This window comes from Saccostrea echinata, unplaced genomic scaffold, assembly GCF_033153115.1.
Source record: "Saccostrea echinata isolate AGI-Se365-2 ecotype Australia unplaced genomic scaffold, CSIRO_AGI_Sech_v1 ptg000034l, whole genome shotgun sequence".
NCBI classification, from domain to species: Eukaryota; Metazoa; Mollusca; class Bivalvia; order Ostreida; family Ostreidae; genus Saccostrea; species Saccostrea echinata.
The window spans coordinates 3,878,466-3,896,572 of NW_026889783.1; the positions used below are offsets into that span (position 1 = coordinate 3,878,466).

General features: G+C 34.3%; 1 protein-coding gene across 1 annotated transcript; it reads right to left on the reverse strand.

The window, feature by feature from the left end:
* Positions 1–302: 302 nt before the first annotated feature.
* On the reverse strand, positions 303–16,537 carry LOC133199584 (elongator complex protein 3). Its single transcript, XM_061335400.1, has 17 exons — positions 16,446–16,537; positions 16,195–16,303; positions 13,953–14,043; positions 13,717–13,764; positions 12,305–12,375; positions 7,875–7,938; positions 7,367–7,435; positions 7,043–7,197; positions 6,852–6,932; positions 5,854–5,934; positions 5,479–5,605; positions 4,578–4,650; positions 4,330–4,450; positions 4,015–4,171; positions 3,492–3,719; positions 3,126–3,207; positions 303–402 (listed from the first exon to the last, which is right to left on the reverse strand). The coding sequence occupies exons 1-17, from the start codon at positions 16,465–16,467 to the stop codon at positions 326–328; spliced, it is 1,656 nt and encodes a 551-aa protein (XP_061191384.1). The 5' UTR covers positions 16,468–16,537; the 3' UTR covers positions 303–325.
* Between the last annotated feature and the right edge of the window lie 1,570 nt (positions 16,538–18,107).

Genomic DNA, 18,107 nt, shown 5'->3' on the forward strand with positions numbered 1-18,107 from the left:
GTCTGTTCTAGAGTCGCAAAGTAAGGAGTTGATCCTTACGTCACGGGTTCGAATCCCACTGTGGGACGTGGAGACCGGTTCTTCAGATGAGACCATATAAACCAAGGTCCCTTGTCGCAGTAGGTGCTGGCACGATAAAGATCCCTCACTGCTCAATGGCCTTAAGTGCCGAGCATATGACAAAATTTGCAGCTCTCCACCGGCAAGTGGTGGCGTCTCCATATGAGTGAAAAATTCCCGAGAGGGACGTTAAACAACATACAAACAAACAAAAAAAAAAAGAAAAATAATTACAATGCAAATGATTTTCAGTACATGTATTTATTTAGACTAGTGATTTAGACATGTATGGTCCATCCAGCTCATATCCAATCTTTCTGTAGTAATTCCTTGTTCCAACCCCTACAAGAGATAGAGAGAAGACTATTTAAATTATGTACACTAAAGAACAAGTAAGTAAAACCACTTGTGGTAGATACAGTACTATGACAGAGTATTTAGGGCATGCATGCTAGTGTACCTACAATATGTACATGTAACTCACACCACTCAAGGTTGTTACAGAACTATGGCAGAGTAACGTATGCACATTACTTCATCTCAAAGGATTTGTGCTTTCTCTCATAAGCAACCTTTTGCAAATTTTACTTCTCATCATCAAAGGTCTGTTAAATCCCGCATTCTTTTTACATGTAATTAAACATTTGAGTTAAGTTTTTGTTATTTAAATCATTCAATTTGTCAAATTTTAATCAATTGATATGCCAATATTGAAATTCTCTAGACAGCCTTAATCACATGAAGAGATCAATAACCTACCAGACATTACAGCTATTAAACAACCTGCCAGATATCACAGCTAACAACCTACCAGATATCACAGATAACAAACTACCAGATATCAAAGCTAACAACCTACCAGATATCAAAGCTAACAACCTACCAGATATCAAAACTAAAAAACCTAAAACCAATCCAATATCACAGCCAACAACCTACCAGATATCACAGCTAACAAACTACCAGACATCACAGCTAACAACCTACCAGACATAACAACTAACAACCTACCAGATATCACAACTAACAACCTACCAAATATCACAACTAAACAAGAGGCCCATGGGCCACATCACTCACCTGAGCACATTGGCTAGGAAAAAGCACAAATCACTTCAGTATTGAAAAGTTTAAAGGGGGGGGGGGGGCTTAGATTTTGAACTACTTGAGGATGCTTCCTTATCAATATAACAAATGGCTTTGCTGTTCTTGAGCAGAAGATTTTTAAAGATTTTTTTCCTATATATTCCCCTGTTAAAAATTTGATCCCACATTGTGGACCCTCCCTATCCCCCCCCCCCCCCATCATTTGAACAAACTTGAATCTACACTACCTGAGGATGCTTCCATATCAATATGATTAAACATGGCTTTTCTGTTGTTGAAAAGATTTTTTCCTATATATTCATATGTAAAAATTTGATCCCACATTGTGGCCCCACCCTACCCCTGGGGGTTATGATTTGAACAAACTTGAATCTACACTACCTGAAGATGCTTCCATATCAATATGACAAAACATGGCTTTGCTGTTCCTGAGAAGAAGATTTTTCAAGTTTTTTCCCTATATATTCCTATGTAAAACTATGATCCCCCATTGTGGCCCCACCCTACTCCCATGGGTCATGATTTGAACAAATTTGAATCTACACTACCTGAGGATGCTTCCATATCAATATGACAAAACATGGCTTTGCTGTTCCTGAGAAGAAGATTTTTCAAGTTTTTTCCCCTATATATTCCTATGTAAAACTATGATCCCACATTGTGGCCCCATCCTACCCCCAGGGGTCATGATTTGAACAAAATTGAATCTACACTACCTGAGAATGCTTCCATATCAATATGACAAAACACGACTTTGCTGTTCTTGAGAAGAAGATTTTTAAAGTTTTTTCCTATATATTCCTATGTAGAACTTTGACCCCCCCATTGTGGCCCCACCCTAACCCTGGGGGTCATGACTCGAACAAAGTTAAATCTACAGTATCTGAGAATGCTTCCATATCAATATGACTTAACAAGGCTTTGCTGTTCTTGAGAAGAAGATTTTTCAAGTTTTTTTCTGTATATTCCTATGTAAAACTTTGATCGCCCATTGTGGCCCCATCCTACCCCCAGGGGTCATGATTTGATACAAACTTGAATCTGCACTACCTGAGGATGAATCCACATCAATATGACTAATTGTGGCTTTGTTGTTCCTGAGGAGAAGATTTTTAAAGATTTTTTTCTATATATTCATATGTAAAACTTTGATTCCCCATAGTGGCCCCACCCTACCCCAAGAGTCATGATTTGAACAAACTTGAATCTGCACAACCTGAGGATGATTCCATATCAATATGACTAATTGTGGCTTTGTTGTTCTTGAGAAGAAGATTTTTAAAGATTTTTTTCTATATATTTCTATGTAAAACTTTGATTCCCCATTGTGGCCCCACCCTACCCCTGGGGGTCATGATTTGAACAAATTTGAATCTACACTACCTGAGGATGATTCCATATCAATATGACTAATCATGGCTTAGTTGTTCTTGAGGAGAAGACTTTTAAAGATTTATTCCTATATATTCCTATGTAAAACTTTGATCCACCATTGTGGGGGTTATGATCCCCCAGAGGGTTATGATTTGAACAAACTTGAATCTACACTATGTAATGAAGGTCTCACATAAGTTTCAACTTTAACAGCCCAGTGGTTCTTGAGAAGAAGATTTTTAAAAGATACCACCAAATTTTCACTAATTCTTAATTATCTCCCCTTGAAAGAGGGTGTGGCCCTTCACTTGAAAAAACTTGAATCCCCTTTACCCAAGGATGCTTTGTGGCAAGTTTGGTTGAAATTGGCCCAGTGGTTCTGGAGAAGAAGTCGAAAATGTGAAAAGTTTACAGACGGATGGACAGCTAGACAGACGGACAGACGGACAAAATGTGATCAGAAAAGCTCACTTGAGCCTTCAGCTCAGGTGAGCTAAAAACCTAAAACCAATCAGATATCACAGCCAACAACCTACCAGATATCACAGCTAACAACCTACCAGATATCACAGCTAACAACCTACCAGATATCACAGCTATTTTTGATGAACCATGTTCCTCTCTGGCTATTCTTTCTGCTTCTTCCATAAGTAACATACCAAAACCCTGCAAACAAGTTTTAGTAACATATGTAACATTAGTAACATAACGATGGTTTAACACATTGGATACTTATAACAAAACTGAATTTTTTAAATTGACTTATATTTTGTTTATACATTGAAAGGTCAAAAGGGAAATGGTTATTCCTATAAAATGAACCATATTCCCTTCAATAACCAACCCCTTCCTTTTATCAACCTGTGAAATATTTTCTTAGAGAAAGGGTAACAACTAAACATCATGTTTTCTCCATCTTTCATATTCCACTGGCTTGACTTTCTCTTTACCTGATGTTGGAATTTAGTGGGATCCCTGGCGTGGACAGGGACTACACTTCCGTAGACATGGAGCTCTCTAACAATAGAGCAGCCTGATCGGAGTTCTGGTCTAAATGTGTCGGGGGAACACTTGCGTAATCTCAGTAGTCCTATCAGAATGTCCTGCTCCGGGTCCTCGTATGATAAAAATGTCTCCCAGCCTCCATTTGCACAATAATCTCTTCTGATTAATTCTGCCTAAAATTTACATTTAATTTTTCAGTGTAATTTCCAAACTGGTAGAGGAACTAATTTACAAAACCCTTAATTACATGTGCACTGAGACTATCAACAAGAATTTCAAAAGACTATTTTTTTTTTTTTTTTGACATTTTTACAAATCAGCCTAATAAAATTTGACAAAGGTTAATAGTAATTGTGCAACACTATAAGCATAATTGGTCTATTCAAGTTTATTATCATGGTCAGGAACGGTGCATTACACAGATTTAAGTAAAAGATTGTTCAAAGAAAAGAGAAATTGAATTCTCACCTCATATGGCCTGACTTTGTTGTGGATTTCCTGAATTCCTACTTCCCGTGTTCTGACGTCACGACTACTTGTCCCCAGATCTTTCATCCGAGCCAAAGCTAGCTCTCGTAGATTTCCATGCTCTACTCCAGAACTTACTAATGGCATAGGAATATCTCTGTAATCAGCAAAACCCCAAATATATACACAGTACTTCATAAGACACAGTGTAATGTATATACATGTACTTATTATATGTTTGTAAATCCATATTTTTATTTTAAATTTTTTCTTTGTTTGTATTATTTTGCATTTATCAATAACTTTGAGACTAACCTCTGGACCCTATAAACTCTGGTCCATGGGGGAACCAGTGCTAGAATTCTAGCTATCAGATCTATGAGGCCACTAGGGGGATAACTCTTGTAGCGACCAGTTTTCCATAATTCATATAAACCTAAACAAGTCAACAAAATAGCCTTACATACTGTACATAAAACTAATAGGTCAGCTTAACGAATGTTTTAGAACTTAGTAAAACAAATTCAATTTGATCAACAAATAATGTGTAACAATGAGCATACCAGTGCCTCTGATCACCAGGGTAGGGTAAATTTTAAGACCATCTGCTCGGAATGCTGGGTTTTCAAAAAACTCCTGGAGAAAAATTACATCAAGTGATTTTTTAAAGAATATAGATCTACATATTTTTCAAAACTTGTGTTCAACAACTTTCTTTAAAAGTCAAAGATAATATTGCAACATATTTTATACACTAATTCACTCTGTGTTGTTTTATCATTTTTATTTATTTATTTTTTTGCATAAATAAAAATACTTCTCAATTTAAAAAAAAAGACATGACTGTAAATTTTACAAAGATAAGATTTAGCAAAACTTGTTATCATAAGTAAAGTTTACAATTATTTACAGTTCATTTTACTTTTTCTGTAGAGGTACATATATGTTATTCATGAATTTCAAAATAGAACAACAATTTGGAAAATGATTACTCACATGTAACTGAGGGCAAAATGATTCAAAAGTGATCAATGAAAAGAGAATGTACCGGTACTAACCAAAAAGAATGCAATTAACTTATAAGTTGGTCCACTTACAAGTCAGATGTATCTTTTAGGCTATTTCGGGGATTTACAATTGACTCTCTTAAAAGTCAGTACATCTTTTTGATAGAATCGTTTGACATTTTGAGATCAATGCTCTAATTTTACCTCTGTTCCAAATAATGTTATGGGAAATGACACCAATACATGTATTTAATCTTTTATTCTCAGCAAATTAATTTCATATCAATTCTCCTATGTATTTACCTGTGGTAATATATCTGGGGATGGGATTACCTCTGTGAGCTAGAACTCTAAAAGCTTTCTGATAAATGGCAATAACAATGCCCTCATGTACAACTTTGTTTTCCAAAACTCAATCTCAACCTCCTTTTTTTTTTTTAAATCTCAGTTTACTTACAATGAACTGTTCGACATCTCTCTCCCAGCCCACGTTAGGTAGGTCAGGCATCATATGAGCTACTACTTTAAACCCAGCATCTTTAGCCATCTGGAAAGACTCTGTTACTGCTTTTACTGTGTGGCCTCTATAAGACATAGCATACAACATTTAGGGTTCTTTCTGGATTCATGTTCCAATGTTTCAAATATACTTTACTAATTATACTGAATCTTCTAATGGTCATGTGGCTCTTCACTTGTATGAAATGCTAAAATAGAGCAAATGTTTAAAATATTTCATGTAATCTACCAAGACTATGGAATATTCCGTTTTCTGCCACTTACAGGCCTACAATTCTTAAATTTTTTCTCTTTTTGCCAGAGTTTTGTTCACCTGTTTGTGTCTCTTGCTACGTCTTCATATACACTCTGAACTCCGATCTCTAGTCTAGTACAACCATAGCGAAGCATGTCACTAAAAAAAACAGATTATGTCTTTCAATACAAAGTTTACATGTGTGTAAATGATGTGCAAACAATAATTAATAAGCACCATAAAGAAAACTATTTTGAAAAAAGTATACAACATAAAAATGTGAATACAATGTATATCGACAAGTTTGTGGGCTGATGCAATAAAATTGATATTATGTACATGTAGTAAGTGCTTACAAAATTGATAAGGAACATAAAACAAGAAAAGTTTAAGAAGTGTTGAAAATTTTTGCTTGACACATTAATAATTTGCCAAATAAAGACATAATATTATCACCCAATGCTATCGCCGTTGAGTTTCATGATGTCCGGCAATGTGATTGTTTCTCAATGTCTACTCCCTCTGCTTCAATACATTTTTCTTGATGAGATTCATTGGAGTTGAGTGAGACTAAGACCTACCTTGTTCATATGACTTTGCAATGTCATGAACAGCTGATTTCAATGCATAATATTGTAATGTATTCCATACAAAGGGAAAGATCCTCACTTGATTATGCCAGCACAATTTGTTTGACAGAGTTAAATGTCTGCCACACATTAGCATCGTCATGACTGACTTAAGACACTCTGACTACAATTTGACATTAAGTGTGCTTAAGTTCCCTCTCTGAATCTTTTTTAGGTTTCCCCACCTGGTCATACCATTGCGTACAAAAACATTACCAATTTATTAAAATTAAAAAATAAAACTTATGACTTAGAGTTTATTCTATAGACAGAAAATATGATGCTACCTAAATGTGTAAAACTTCATTGATGCATCTCTATGAAGTTTTGATTTTATGGCACTAGTCCACATACTTTTTGAAAACCCCTCACATATGAACATTTCTACAAGTACATGCAAAATCCAAACAGTGTTCATAAGACTGATGATTTATGAATTGAAATTACCTTATGTGTTTACGGAGACAATAGTCTGGACGAGTTTCTATGGTTATTCCAATGCATTTTGTCATACTTTTCTCAGAATATCTGAAATTAGCATAAAGATAAATTTAAATGCAAACCAACCTTCTTTCATTTTCAGTGAACTTTCTGAAACAAATAAACTAAATTTTGTGTAATAATCAGAAGCATCATACTTGACTGCCTCGTCAACACAGCTGCTTGTATGTCCAGACAATGCATCGTGTAAATTCCTAATAAAGTAGTCTCTGTATTCATCGGCCAAACTCATGAATGTGCCACCCATCACAATAAACTCCACTTTGTCCACACTGTGGCCCAGTTGTTTTAACTGTAATATTTACAAAATTACCGAGACTGTCAAACTTTATATTCTGGTCTGTATCTACAGTGTAACTTAAGATTCTGAATCTACATATACATGTATGTAAAAACTGGAAGATAAAAATTTAAAGATGTTTCTATGATGCTTTTGCAATACACTGTAAACCACTAACTACCTGTTCCACTCTGTGTCTTGTCTGTAAATATGGATTGTACCTGGCTCTGATCGCTCGCATAGAAGTTGGCTACAATAAATCAACTCAGTATAAATTAATATCTGCCAAAATATTCCATACCAGGTTTTTTCCGACTTGCTGAAAATCTAATATTGTAAGCCAAATATATGTGTGTGTGTTACTAGACGTACATAAACAGAAAAATCCTAAATATATATATGCATTCATTATTGATATTTACATGAGAAGCACTGCTCACAAACTAAAAATATTCCTTTTTATTTTTATATCCCTGAAATACATGTCAACAGTCCACTCTTGAATTCCTGCTCTCGCAATTTGACATCTTCAAGGCATTTTGTGATCTTAAAGAACTTGTGTAAAATAAGGAACGTACAGTATTTCTGGTCTGCATCTTTACTATAAAGGGTTTTAATCCACTCCTGTCATCTTATAAACAATTGAAGCTGAGTGGATCTGAACCTTTGGCCAAAACATGCTTAATTACCTCATATCCTGTATAAGACTGTGTGGAGTATTCAAAATCCGAGTCTGGGCCACCTGGACAGTACCTAAAACAGAATGTAACTCATTAATACAAAATCCGAGTCTTTACCACCTGGACAGTAGCTAAAACAGAATGTAACTCATTAATACATAATCCAGGTCTGGGCTACCTGGACAGTACCAAAAACAGAATGCAACTCATTAATACATAATCCAAGTCTGGGCTATCTCAATCTAATTAAAATTAGATGTTCCGAATCCGCTATCGCTTCTCAAACATCTAACAACATCCCATTCGGGGTCACGTCAGAGCGACCTTTCGATTACCCAATGAACAGTCTAGACGAACTCCAAAAACAGCGTTTCCGGAAGTAAGAAATTGAGACTGAAAAAGACTCCGAAAAAAGAGTCTGCGCATGCGCACACACACACTAAATGGCGATTTTTCGGCAAAAATGATGGGTCTACAAAAACTGTCCGTGCAAAGTTTTGGAAAGTATGGCAATTATACCAGTACTCAGAAATGCTAAATAAAAGACTTCGGAAGAGATCGTATTTGTCAGATTTTTGATTTTATTTGCAAAAAAGGAGATATTTACTTTCAAAGTTAACGTTTCAAGTCAGATCAATCATAGAGAAAATGATACGTTTTGAGAAGTAAATATGCATAAAAAAGGGATATATCTGCAAAATGGGGCAATATATATTGTAACTGTTAAAAACTTGACTGAATTTTACACATAAATTAGTATTACGGTTTTTTATTTGTGTACGACATCTGAATTGGACGCGTAAGTTTTTACCATCGTTATTTACCGATTTTTTATCATATACGAACAGATATTATTATGAACACATTTTTAAAACTATATTATCTATCAATATGAAGACTTTAAAACCCACTCTTCTAGATATTAAGGGCACAACATGTCTTCTAAAAATGAACCTGTTAATACCTCTGCTCCGTGGTGAAAAATGCACATTTTCTGATTAAAATAAATACAAGTTGGGTGTCTTCAAAAACAAATAAAAGTACCTTTAGAGTAGGAACGACATAAAATTTAAATCAAGGAGACAATAAATTTAATAAGAAAATATTTCTTACCGGCAGTATTGAATTTGATGCCGTATATCCAATTCACTAATATGCAAGAGTTTGAAGCGATAAATGAGTCAATATTCACAAAATAATTTAATAAATGCAATTATCCATTCAACAAAAAATAAAATGAAGTAATATTGCACTAAATACAGTCATTATGCAGCCGTATGTTTGGAGAAAGCGAACGATAATCCATCGTTTGTTTACATTGGACGCCATTTTGGCGCGATGCATGATGGAGCCAAAGACTTCGTTTTCGGAGTTCACGCTGTTTTTGGAGTTCGTCTAGACTGATGAAATCGCCGTCGTCGAAATCTTGGCTTATAGTTCGGATGCGTTTCTTTTTTTTACTGCCAAACCTAAACGCCCGAGAGGTTTCGTAGTAAACAAAATATGCATGGTAAAGACCGTGCTATATATGAATGTGACGTGCGGGATATATAGTAGTTTGTGCATTTTCGTTTGCGTTATTCAGGTAAGAATGCCAGATTGGCGGACTATACGTTCAATTTATACCAAAATTACTTTAATTCAACGTAAGAAAGTCTACTGAGCATCAATAATCTAGAGATGTAGCCGTGGAACTAATTTTAGAATTGAATACAGAAGGTTGAATCTGATTGGCCAAAATTTTTATGTTTATTCATAATCGAAAGGTCGCTCTGACGTGACCCCGAATGGGATGTTGTTAGATGTTTGAGAAGCGATAGCGGATTCGGAACATCTAATTTTAATTAGATTGGGGCTATCTGGACAGTACCTAAAACAGAATGTAACTCATTAATACATAATCCAAGTCTGGGCCACATGGACAGTATCTAAAACAGAATGTAACTCATTAATACAAAATCTGAGTCTGGGCCACCTGGACAGTACCTAAAACAGAATGTAACTCATTAATACAAAATCCGAGTATGGACCACCTTGACAGTACCTTAAACAGAATGTTACTCAAAAAATACATAATGCAAGTCTGGGCCACATGGACAGTATCTAAAACAGAATGTTACTCATTAAAACAAAATCCAAGTCTGGGCCACATGGACATTATACCTAAAACAGAATAAAACTCATTCATACATAATCCATCTGGGCCACATGGACAGTACCTAAAACAAAATGTAACTCAATAATACATAATCCAAGTCTGGGCTATCTGGACAGTACCTAAAACAGAATGTAACTAATTGATACATAATCCAAGTCTGGACCACCTGGACTGTACCTAACACAGATTGTAACTCTGGGTCAAATCTGGGTCAACTTGATAGTACCTAAGACAGAATGTAACTTATTAATCTGGATCATCTTGATAGTGCCTAACACAGAATGTAACTTATTAATCTGGATCAACTTGATAGTACCTAACATAGAATGTAACTTATTAATCTGGATCAACTTGATAGTACCTAACACAGATTGTAACTCATTAATCTGGGTTATCTTGATAGAACCTAACACAGAATGTTACTCATTAATCTGGGTCAACTTGATAGTACCTAACACAGAATGTAACTCATTAATCTGGGTCAAATTGATAGTACCTAACACAGAATGTAACTCATTAATCTGGGTCAACTTGATAGTACCTAACACAGAATGTAACTCATTAATCTGGGTCATACCGGTATTGATAGTACCTAACACAGAATGTAACTCATTAACCTGGGTAATCTTGATAGTACCTAACACAGAATGTAACTTATTAATCTGGATCAACTTGATAGTACTTAACACAGAATGTAACTCATTAATGTGGGTTATCTTGATAGTACCTAACACAGAATGTAACTCATTAATCTGGGTCATATTGATAGTACCAAACACATAATGTAACTCATTAATCTGGGTCATATTGATAGTACCTAACACAGAATGTAACTCATTAACCTGGGTCATCTTGATAGTACCTAACACAGAATGTAACTTATTAATCTGGACCAACTTTACAGTACCTAACACAGAATGTAACTCATTAATCTGGATCATCTTGATAGTACCTAACACAGAATTTAACTCATTTATCTGGGTCATCTTGATAGTACCTAACACAGAATGTAACTTATTAATCTGGATCAACTTGATAGTACTTAACACAGAATGTAACTCATTAATGTGGGTTATCTTGATAGTACCTAACACAGAATGTAACTCATTAATCTGGGTCATATTGATAGTACCAAACACAGAATGTAACTCATTAACCTGGGTCATCTTGATAGTACCTAACACAGAATGTAACTTATTAATCTGGACCAACTTTACAGTACCTAACACAGAATGTAACTCATTAATCTGGATCATCTTGATAGTACCTAACACAGAATTTAACTCATTAATCTGGATCAACTAGATAGTACCTAACACAGAATGCAACTCATTAATCTGGGTCATCTTGATAGTACCTTACACAGAATGTAACTCATTAATCTGGATAGTACCTTAAACAGAATGTAACTCAATAATACATCAAGTATTTATTTAGCAAATCTTATATTGACAGAAAGTTCAAATCTGTGTGATGATCATTTTATGCAACAGAGTATGTAAGACATTTACAGTTTGACAATATAGCTATGCTGGATGGACTGGCTGATCTAGCTGTCCTGTTGAGTATAAAATAGAAGTCGCTAACTATGAAATAAACTTGCTCCAAAAACTTTAATCTGGGACACTAATGTAAGGGATACATCAAAAGCTCATCTCAAGTTAGAAATGAACAAGGATTAGTAATGTCCAGAAAGTGTAACAGATGGATGAGGATATTTCAATAATGATCAAACATTCTTTAGAATCTACAGGAACATATTCTATAGAGGTGTAACGATACAGTGATACATCGATCGTATTGATCACAAGGGCTCAGGATACGCATATTGTATCGAGTTGTATGTATTGTGATACAGTACAAATTAATTTTCATTGTTTTTTCAGTAAAATCTACATATAACCTAACAAATTTTAACGTTCCAAAATGGCTGAAAACAAGTTAGCAAAGAAAAAATTACAATGCTAGGACTAAAAATTCCACTTATAAGTAAGTTTGGTTATGTGTATCGAGACATTCTTTTTATATTTTCTGTATCTGTGGAGGTTAGCAAACAGGAATGAGTAAAGATAACAGCTAATTAAATTGTTGACAACTCATACTGTATAGTAATACATGTTGTATCGCAAAACCGTATCGTGATATGTATCATATCGTTAGGTAGCTTGCGATACTTAGGCCTTATGTTTTAATGTAATACTTTCATTGAGCTGAAATCATAAAATAACAATTTTCTTTGATATATATTTTTGAATAAGAAGTCTACATGTGTCATACTTACACACAGATGTTTCCTGTCATAGCAATGTGTGGACATCTATGTGGTTTACACATAACAGCAACAACAGCTATCTACAATCAACAAGTACATATGTACTAAAAACTACCAAGGTCCTATGATTTATTGTAGCAATCATAAATTAGTCATATAAATGAATAAATTATTATAAACTGTGTTAACAACTAACAAATTCATTTCCAAAATATTGATACTACACAAAAATAGTTAATGCCAATCACTCTCAGAGTAACTCTGTGTGGAGTGTACAACATCGCAACTTACATTGAACAGAGACAAAGAACTCCACTGGCAAGATAAACCATTGAAATCCAGAAGATAATTATTTACCATTTGTATTATTACTATTATGTGACTGAACTTTGCCACACTTGGAGCCTTCCAAACAATTTGTACAATGTATACTTTATCTATAATTCCAGAATACCAATCCTGATCCATTTAAATTTGATTTATAATTTTTTTTTCTACAGATAAATTGGCATGTTGAAAATTTGATAAAATATATTATTGCCCTCATATATACCTAAAATTCTGCTAAATAAAGAGTCTCTACCTTCTGTGGTTCAAAAGCTTAGGAAATGTTAAAGTTCATGACAGAAATACAGAATGACAGATGGACAGACAAGACAAAAACAATACTGCCCCCCCCCCCCCCCAAATCTTTGATAGATCTCAGGGCATAAAAATAAAGCACAATATGTGCTCCATTATTATCAATTATTATGCTTCCTGTCAGTTTGTCTTTATATAATCAATACTCAACTATTTTTGCATAGTGTTTTAAGGATTTATATAGTGTAAGCATACTATGCCGAAATAGTGCATGGCTTCTTTTACTGAAGAAAATCCGACAGCGCCCATGCTGGGGCTCGAACTCATGACCCCAAGATTGACAGTCCGACGAGCTACCGATTATGCCACAGACGCCGTTATCTAAAGCAACGTATTATAATATATATAAACTTGGTTTCAAATATTTAAAGAAAAAAATAAACAAAATATTTTTTATAAAATAGTTTTTTGCAATTTTTTCCCCTTCATTCAACTAAAATTCTCTGAAACTATCTGTACATATACCTAATCCATGGAACATTCAAAATTAAAGAAAAAAAGATTATGACGTACATGTCGTACAATGTGACGTCATAATAGGGGTGTACTAACATGAATGTAAGAGGTGATGAAACATTGGAAATGAAGAAAATATTGTCGTTTTATACAACAGTCAGCATAATAATAACAATAGTGTTGTGTTTTGCATGCACTATGCCTAAATAGTAGTCAGGGTTTGACACATAGTGCACTCGCCTCCAGCTCATGCACCATGTGTCAAACCCTGACTACTATTTAGGCAAAGCATGCAAAACACAACACTATTGTATAATACTTACCCCACTGGCTGTGCGAACAGGCTTAGCTTTTAGCTTTGGCAGAAGAATCTTAAATAAATAGACCTCTATCATTACACATAAAAGAAATGCTTATCTGTAAATCAATGATGAATATCTTAAAAGATAAAAAAAAGTTATAAACTGTATTTTGCAATCTTCTTTTCAAATATTTGGGAGGCATTTTGATAAATGATAATCATGAGAGACAAATACATGCAGCTTATTATCCTACTGACCTTTTTGTACTCCTGTGGGACAGCTGCTATAATATCCACCAATCGGGGCTGACTAGATAGTCCATATTTACTGGAAACTTTGCTTTTGATTCTGAAAAATATTTTAATTTAAAGAAATAAATCAAAAGTTCATGCAGTTCTTGCAAAATGTGTTAGGTAAAAAGTCTTTCAACTGTCATACATGTACTTTCAGAATCTACATGCCTTTGTCTTAAAAGCAAGATATCTTTGTTACAATGTTCAAAACTGTAGTCAGTTGTGTTCTTATCTTAATTGTTATTTCCTTATTCCCTTTGTTCCCAAAAATTTATTTCAAAGGGTCATAATGAACATACATTAACCTATATGGTGAAAAAGAGGGAGATTTACACCTCAAAACTTGTAGCAGTTTTACACTTTGATTTGAAATGAAAATTTGGTCTCTAATGACCACTACAATAATTAAAAATTTATATCAACAGCAATGAGGTAGACAAAAACAACACGTACATAAATTATGGGAGAAGTTTTTTTCATGCTCATCACAAAAACTTTAAGTGGCTGATTACATCTTTGTTGATATTGCCTGGAAGCAATAATTGTCATTGTTCATTTAGTTACCAAATAAGCAAAATGTATTTAGATGATTCAGATGTATAACAAGTTCATTTTTCTTAAAACAAGACTTGTATTTCCTGCCATGGCCGAAAGTAAAAGTAGAGATGCAAAAAAAGTATAAAATCAATGCAGATGCACTCTTTGTTAAGGCATGCTATATGGTGAGATCTATTTTTGTACAAATATGATGTCATCTTCCTGTTTATCTGTGCGTCTGTCTGTACCAAATTTTTGTCACAGTTTTCTCAGCAACTACTCATTGCATATGCTTGAAGTTTTAGCACAAACTTTGTCCACACATGCTATATGGTGGGATTCATTTTTTTTACGAATCCGATGTCAACTTCCTCTTTATCCATGTCTGCATGACCGTACCAAATTTCCATCGCAGTTTTCTCAGCAACTACTCATCACTGATGCTTGAAATTTTAGCACACTCTTTGTCTAGGCATGCCATATGATGGGATTTGTTTTTTTACAAATCTGATGTCAACTTCCTATTTATCCATGCTTCTGACCATACCAAATTTTCGGCACAGTTTTCTCAGCAAACACTCAAGGCAGATGCTTGAAATTTTAGCACACTCTTTGTTTAGGCATGCCATATTGTGGGATTAATTTTTTTTTTTTTTTTACAAATCCGATGTCAACTTCCTGTTAATCCATGTGTCTGACCGTACCAAATTTTCGTTGCAGTTTTCTCAGCAACTACTCAAGGCAGATGCTTGAAACTTTAGCAATTCTTTGTTTAGGCATGTCATATGGTGGGATTCATGAGAGCTTATATTCACATCAGAGTGGGGTTATTACTAGTGAACATTAGCTCACAGACTTCTTGTTTGTTTTGAAATAGGTGCATAAGGAGACACACACACACACAATGTACACATTTGTGTTCAAAGGCTGATAACTGGCATTAAGGAAAAAATAAGGATTGTTGAGGCAATCAAAGAGATGTTAATTTAAATAAAGCGGTTCATGAAGAAAGCCAGAACTGATGTGTTCAAAAACAGCAACTGTGGCAAGATCCTAAAAAAGCAGTCTGCATTCTGTACGTCTAATTTTTTAGATGTTTTAATTAAACTTTAGGGATGACCATTTGATTGTGAAAGGGGGGAGGGCAAAGGTTTTAAATGTATAATCTGTTGAAAATAAATTTAATCTAGCAAATAATCTGTCTTTGTCTGACAGTACTCCATAATAATAATTGGTATCTGTTCCATGGACATTTTTACCAGGTAGTCTTAACTGTTCAGGATGACATCTTTTCCTTAGATGTGTTGATTAAAAATGTTAATTAAAGGTTGATATCCATTTTCCCCCTTTTTACCACCTTACATATTACAGATGACAACTTTTCCTTCACATTTGTTGTTTTATTACCTGTCAAGGTTGGCATCTTTTCCTTGACTGTATTGTTGCTTTTACCACTTTACTTGCAGCTATTGGTTTCTTTTCCTTGATTGTGTTGTTATTGACCAACTTTACCTGTCATTTCGAAATTTACTTTATTGTTGTTTTTACCACTTCACCTGTCAAAGTTAGCTTCTTTTCCTTGATTGTGTTGTTGTTTTTACCACTTCACCTGTCAACATGGTCAATATTGGCTTATTTTCTTTGACTTAAGCTGTGTTTTTACCTTTACCTGTTCAGGTTAACATCTTTTCCTTGATTGTGTGCTTGGATTAACTGGTTGACAATTTCTGTCACTGTCATTACAAGCAACTCTTCACGAGTAGACCCAGGAATGATTGCTAAAACACAAGGTTGAATTATTTATCTTGAGTTTAGCAGTTTAGGTCTTTCTCTGTATTAGTGATTTCGTCAAAAAACATTTTATTCTACACAATTAAACAAATATATCGTTCTAAACAACTGCAGCATTATCTTACTTACTTTTGGGTTTATTCTTCCCCATGTTTTTTTTTTCCTCCAGAAATAAATATTTTACTTTTAGTCTTTTATTCACTCATCGTGTTAGCACGACCTTCACCTTTCCTTTTCTGGAAATGAAGTTAGACTGATGTTCTCGCATATTTTTTCGAAAATATAAAAATAATAATATACTAAATGCCTTAATAATGCAGTTATATATTTCTTTTCACAGAACAATTTTTGAATTAAATTAACTTCAATCAATCATATTTTTTTTATTTTTATTTTTTTAAATGCGAAAATGATTGAAAGCAGTGCACGAGTCAATCTGCCCCCATTGTAATAATGCTCAGCTTTTAGCTGTCTTAAAAAGTATAAAACTTGGCTTAAAAGCATTATTGTTTTAAGAAAAATATATGATTTCACTTTACAATATTACAGTTTCATATGAAATTAATTTAATCCGATTTCTACTCAGAAAAGGTTATTTTGCTCCGGGCTTTTTTACATCAGAAGAACAATGGGCAGATTTGGATGCGTCATAAACCGAAAGTAGATTTGCTTGTTTACAATCTTCACAAATCTTGGGAAATGAGAGGAATTTTTGCTGTTTTGGATTCTTTTAACAACGGAAAGAATTTTGTTTAGAAAGAATAACTTTAATAAAAGAAATCATCATTGGAAACAGTATAGTCTGAAAGAAAAGCAAATACAACATTGTTACGGCTGCGTAAAATATGGCGTAATACGCAATATTGGGGAAATACCACGACTGCAGAGAACATCATCATGAAAGCAATTATCATCACTTAAAGAAGCATCATAATGTATTGTCTTCAGTGGTTGATTCCAGTGTTACTTATCCCCAAACCCCTGAACCCAGCATTGCTCCATAATCATGCCATGTTCCTGGTACTCTATCTGACTGGGTTTTTCTTGGAGAGAAAACCCTGCACAATATGCAGCATCGTTTTCATTGCTGCTGTGTTTCTTATTTGTTACAACTGTGTGGGGAATTGCATCTTCTGGGGATGTCCCGAGGAGGAGTGCGGGGACACCCAGTGCAGAAGTGTGGGGTTATGAAGAGATGTTCCATTATTTCAAAAATGGAGGAACTATACATTCATTTATCTTGTGCTGAATTTTGTTTACTTTTTCAGATGTTGAAAACATCTTATACAGTGCATGATCAAGTTTTTAATATTTTTAATAATTCAGGCATGAAGCTTAATGCTGCTACAGAAATGTATGCAACATACACATATTTCTTTTTCTTCTCATTGTAAATTTGTTTAGAAGCTTTTTTGAGAAAAAAACTTGCTGACTGCTGCTCTGCTCATAAAGTTATGGAAAGCCACTCATTGCAAAGATTTCTGAATTTGTGTCAAATTATTACTGTACACCTACTGTCAGCCTTATGTGGTTGACATTTGTTACCAGGAATGCTAGCAACACATTTATAGATTTTTGACTTAAGTATGTATATAATACATTTTGTTTAAGCTTACTTCATGGTTTTGATCACCTCTGGTGTGAAGGGTTGTCATTGTTGTACCAATTTGTCATCGCCTGTTCCTTGCTTGTCATCCAACCATTGTCACATTGGTGATAGTTAAATATTACATCATTAACCAATGCAATTTAAACTGTGATTATCATTGAGAAATTCTCTTCATTATTTTA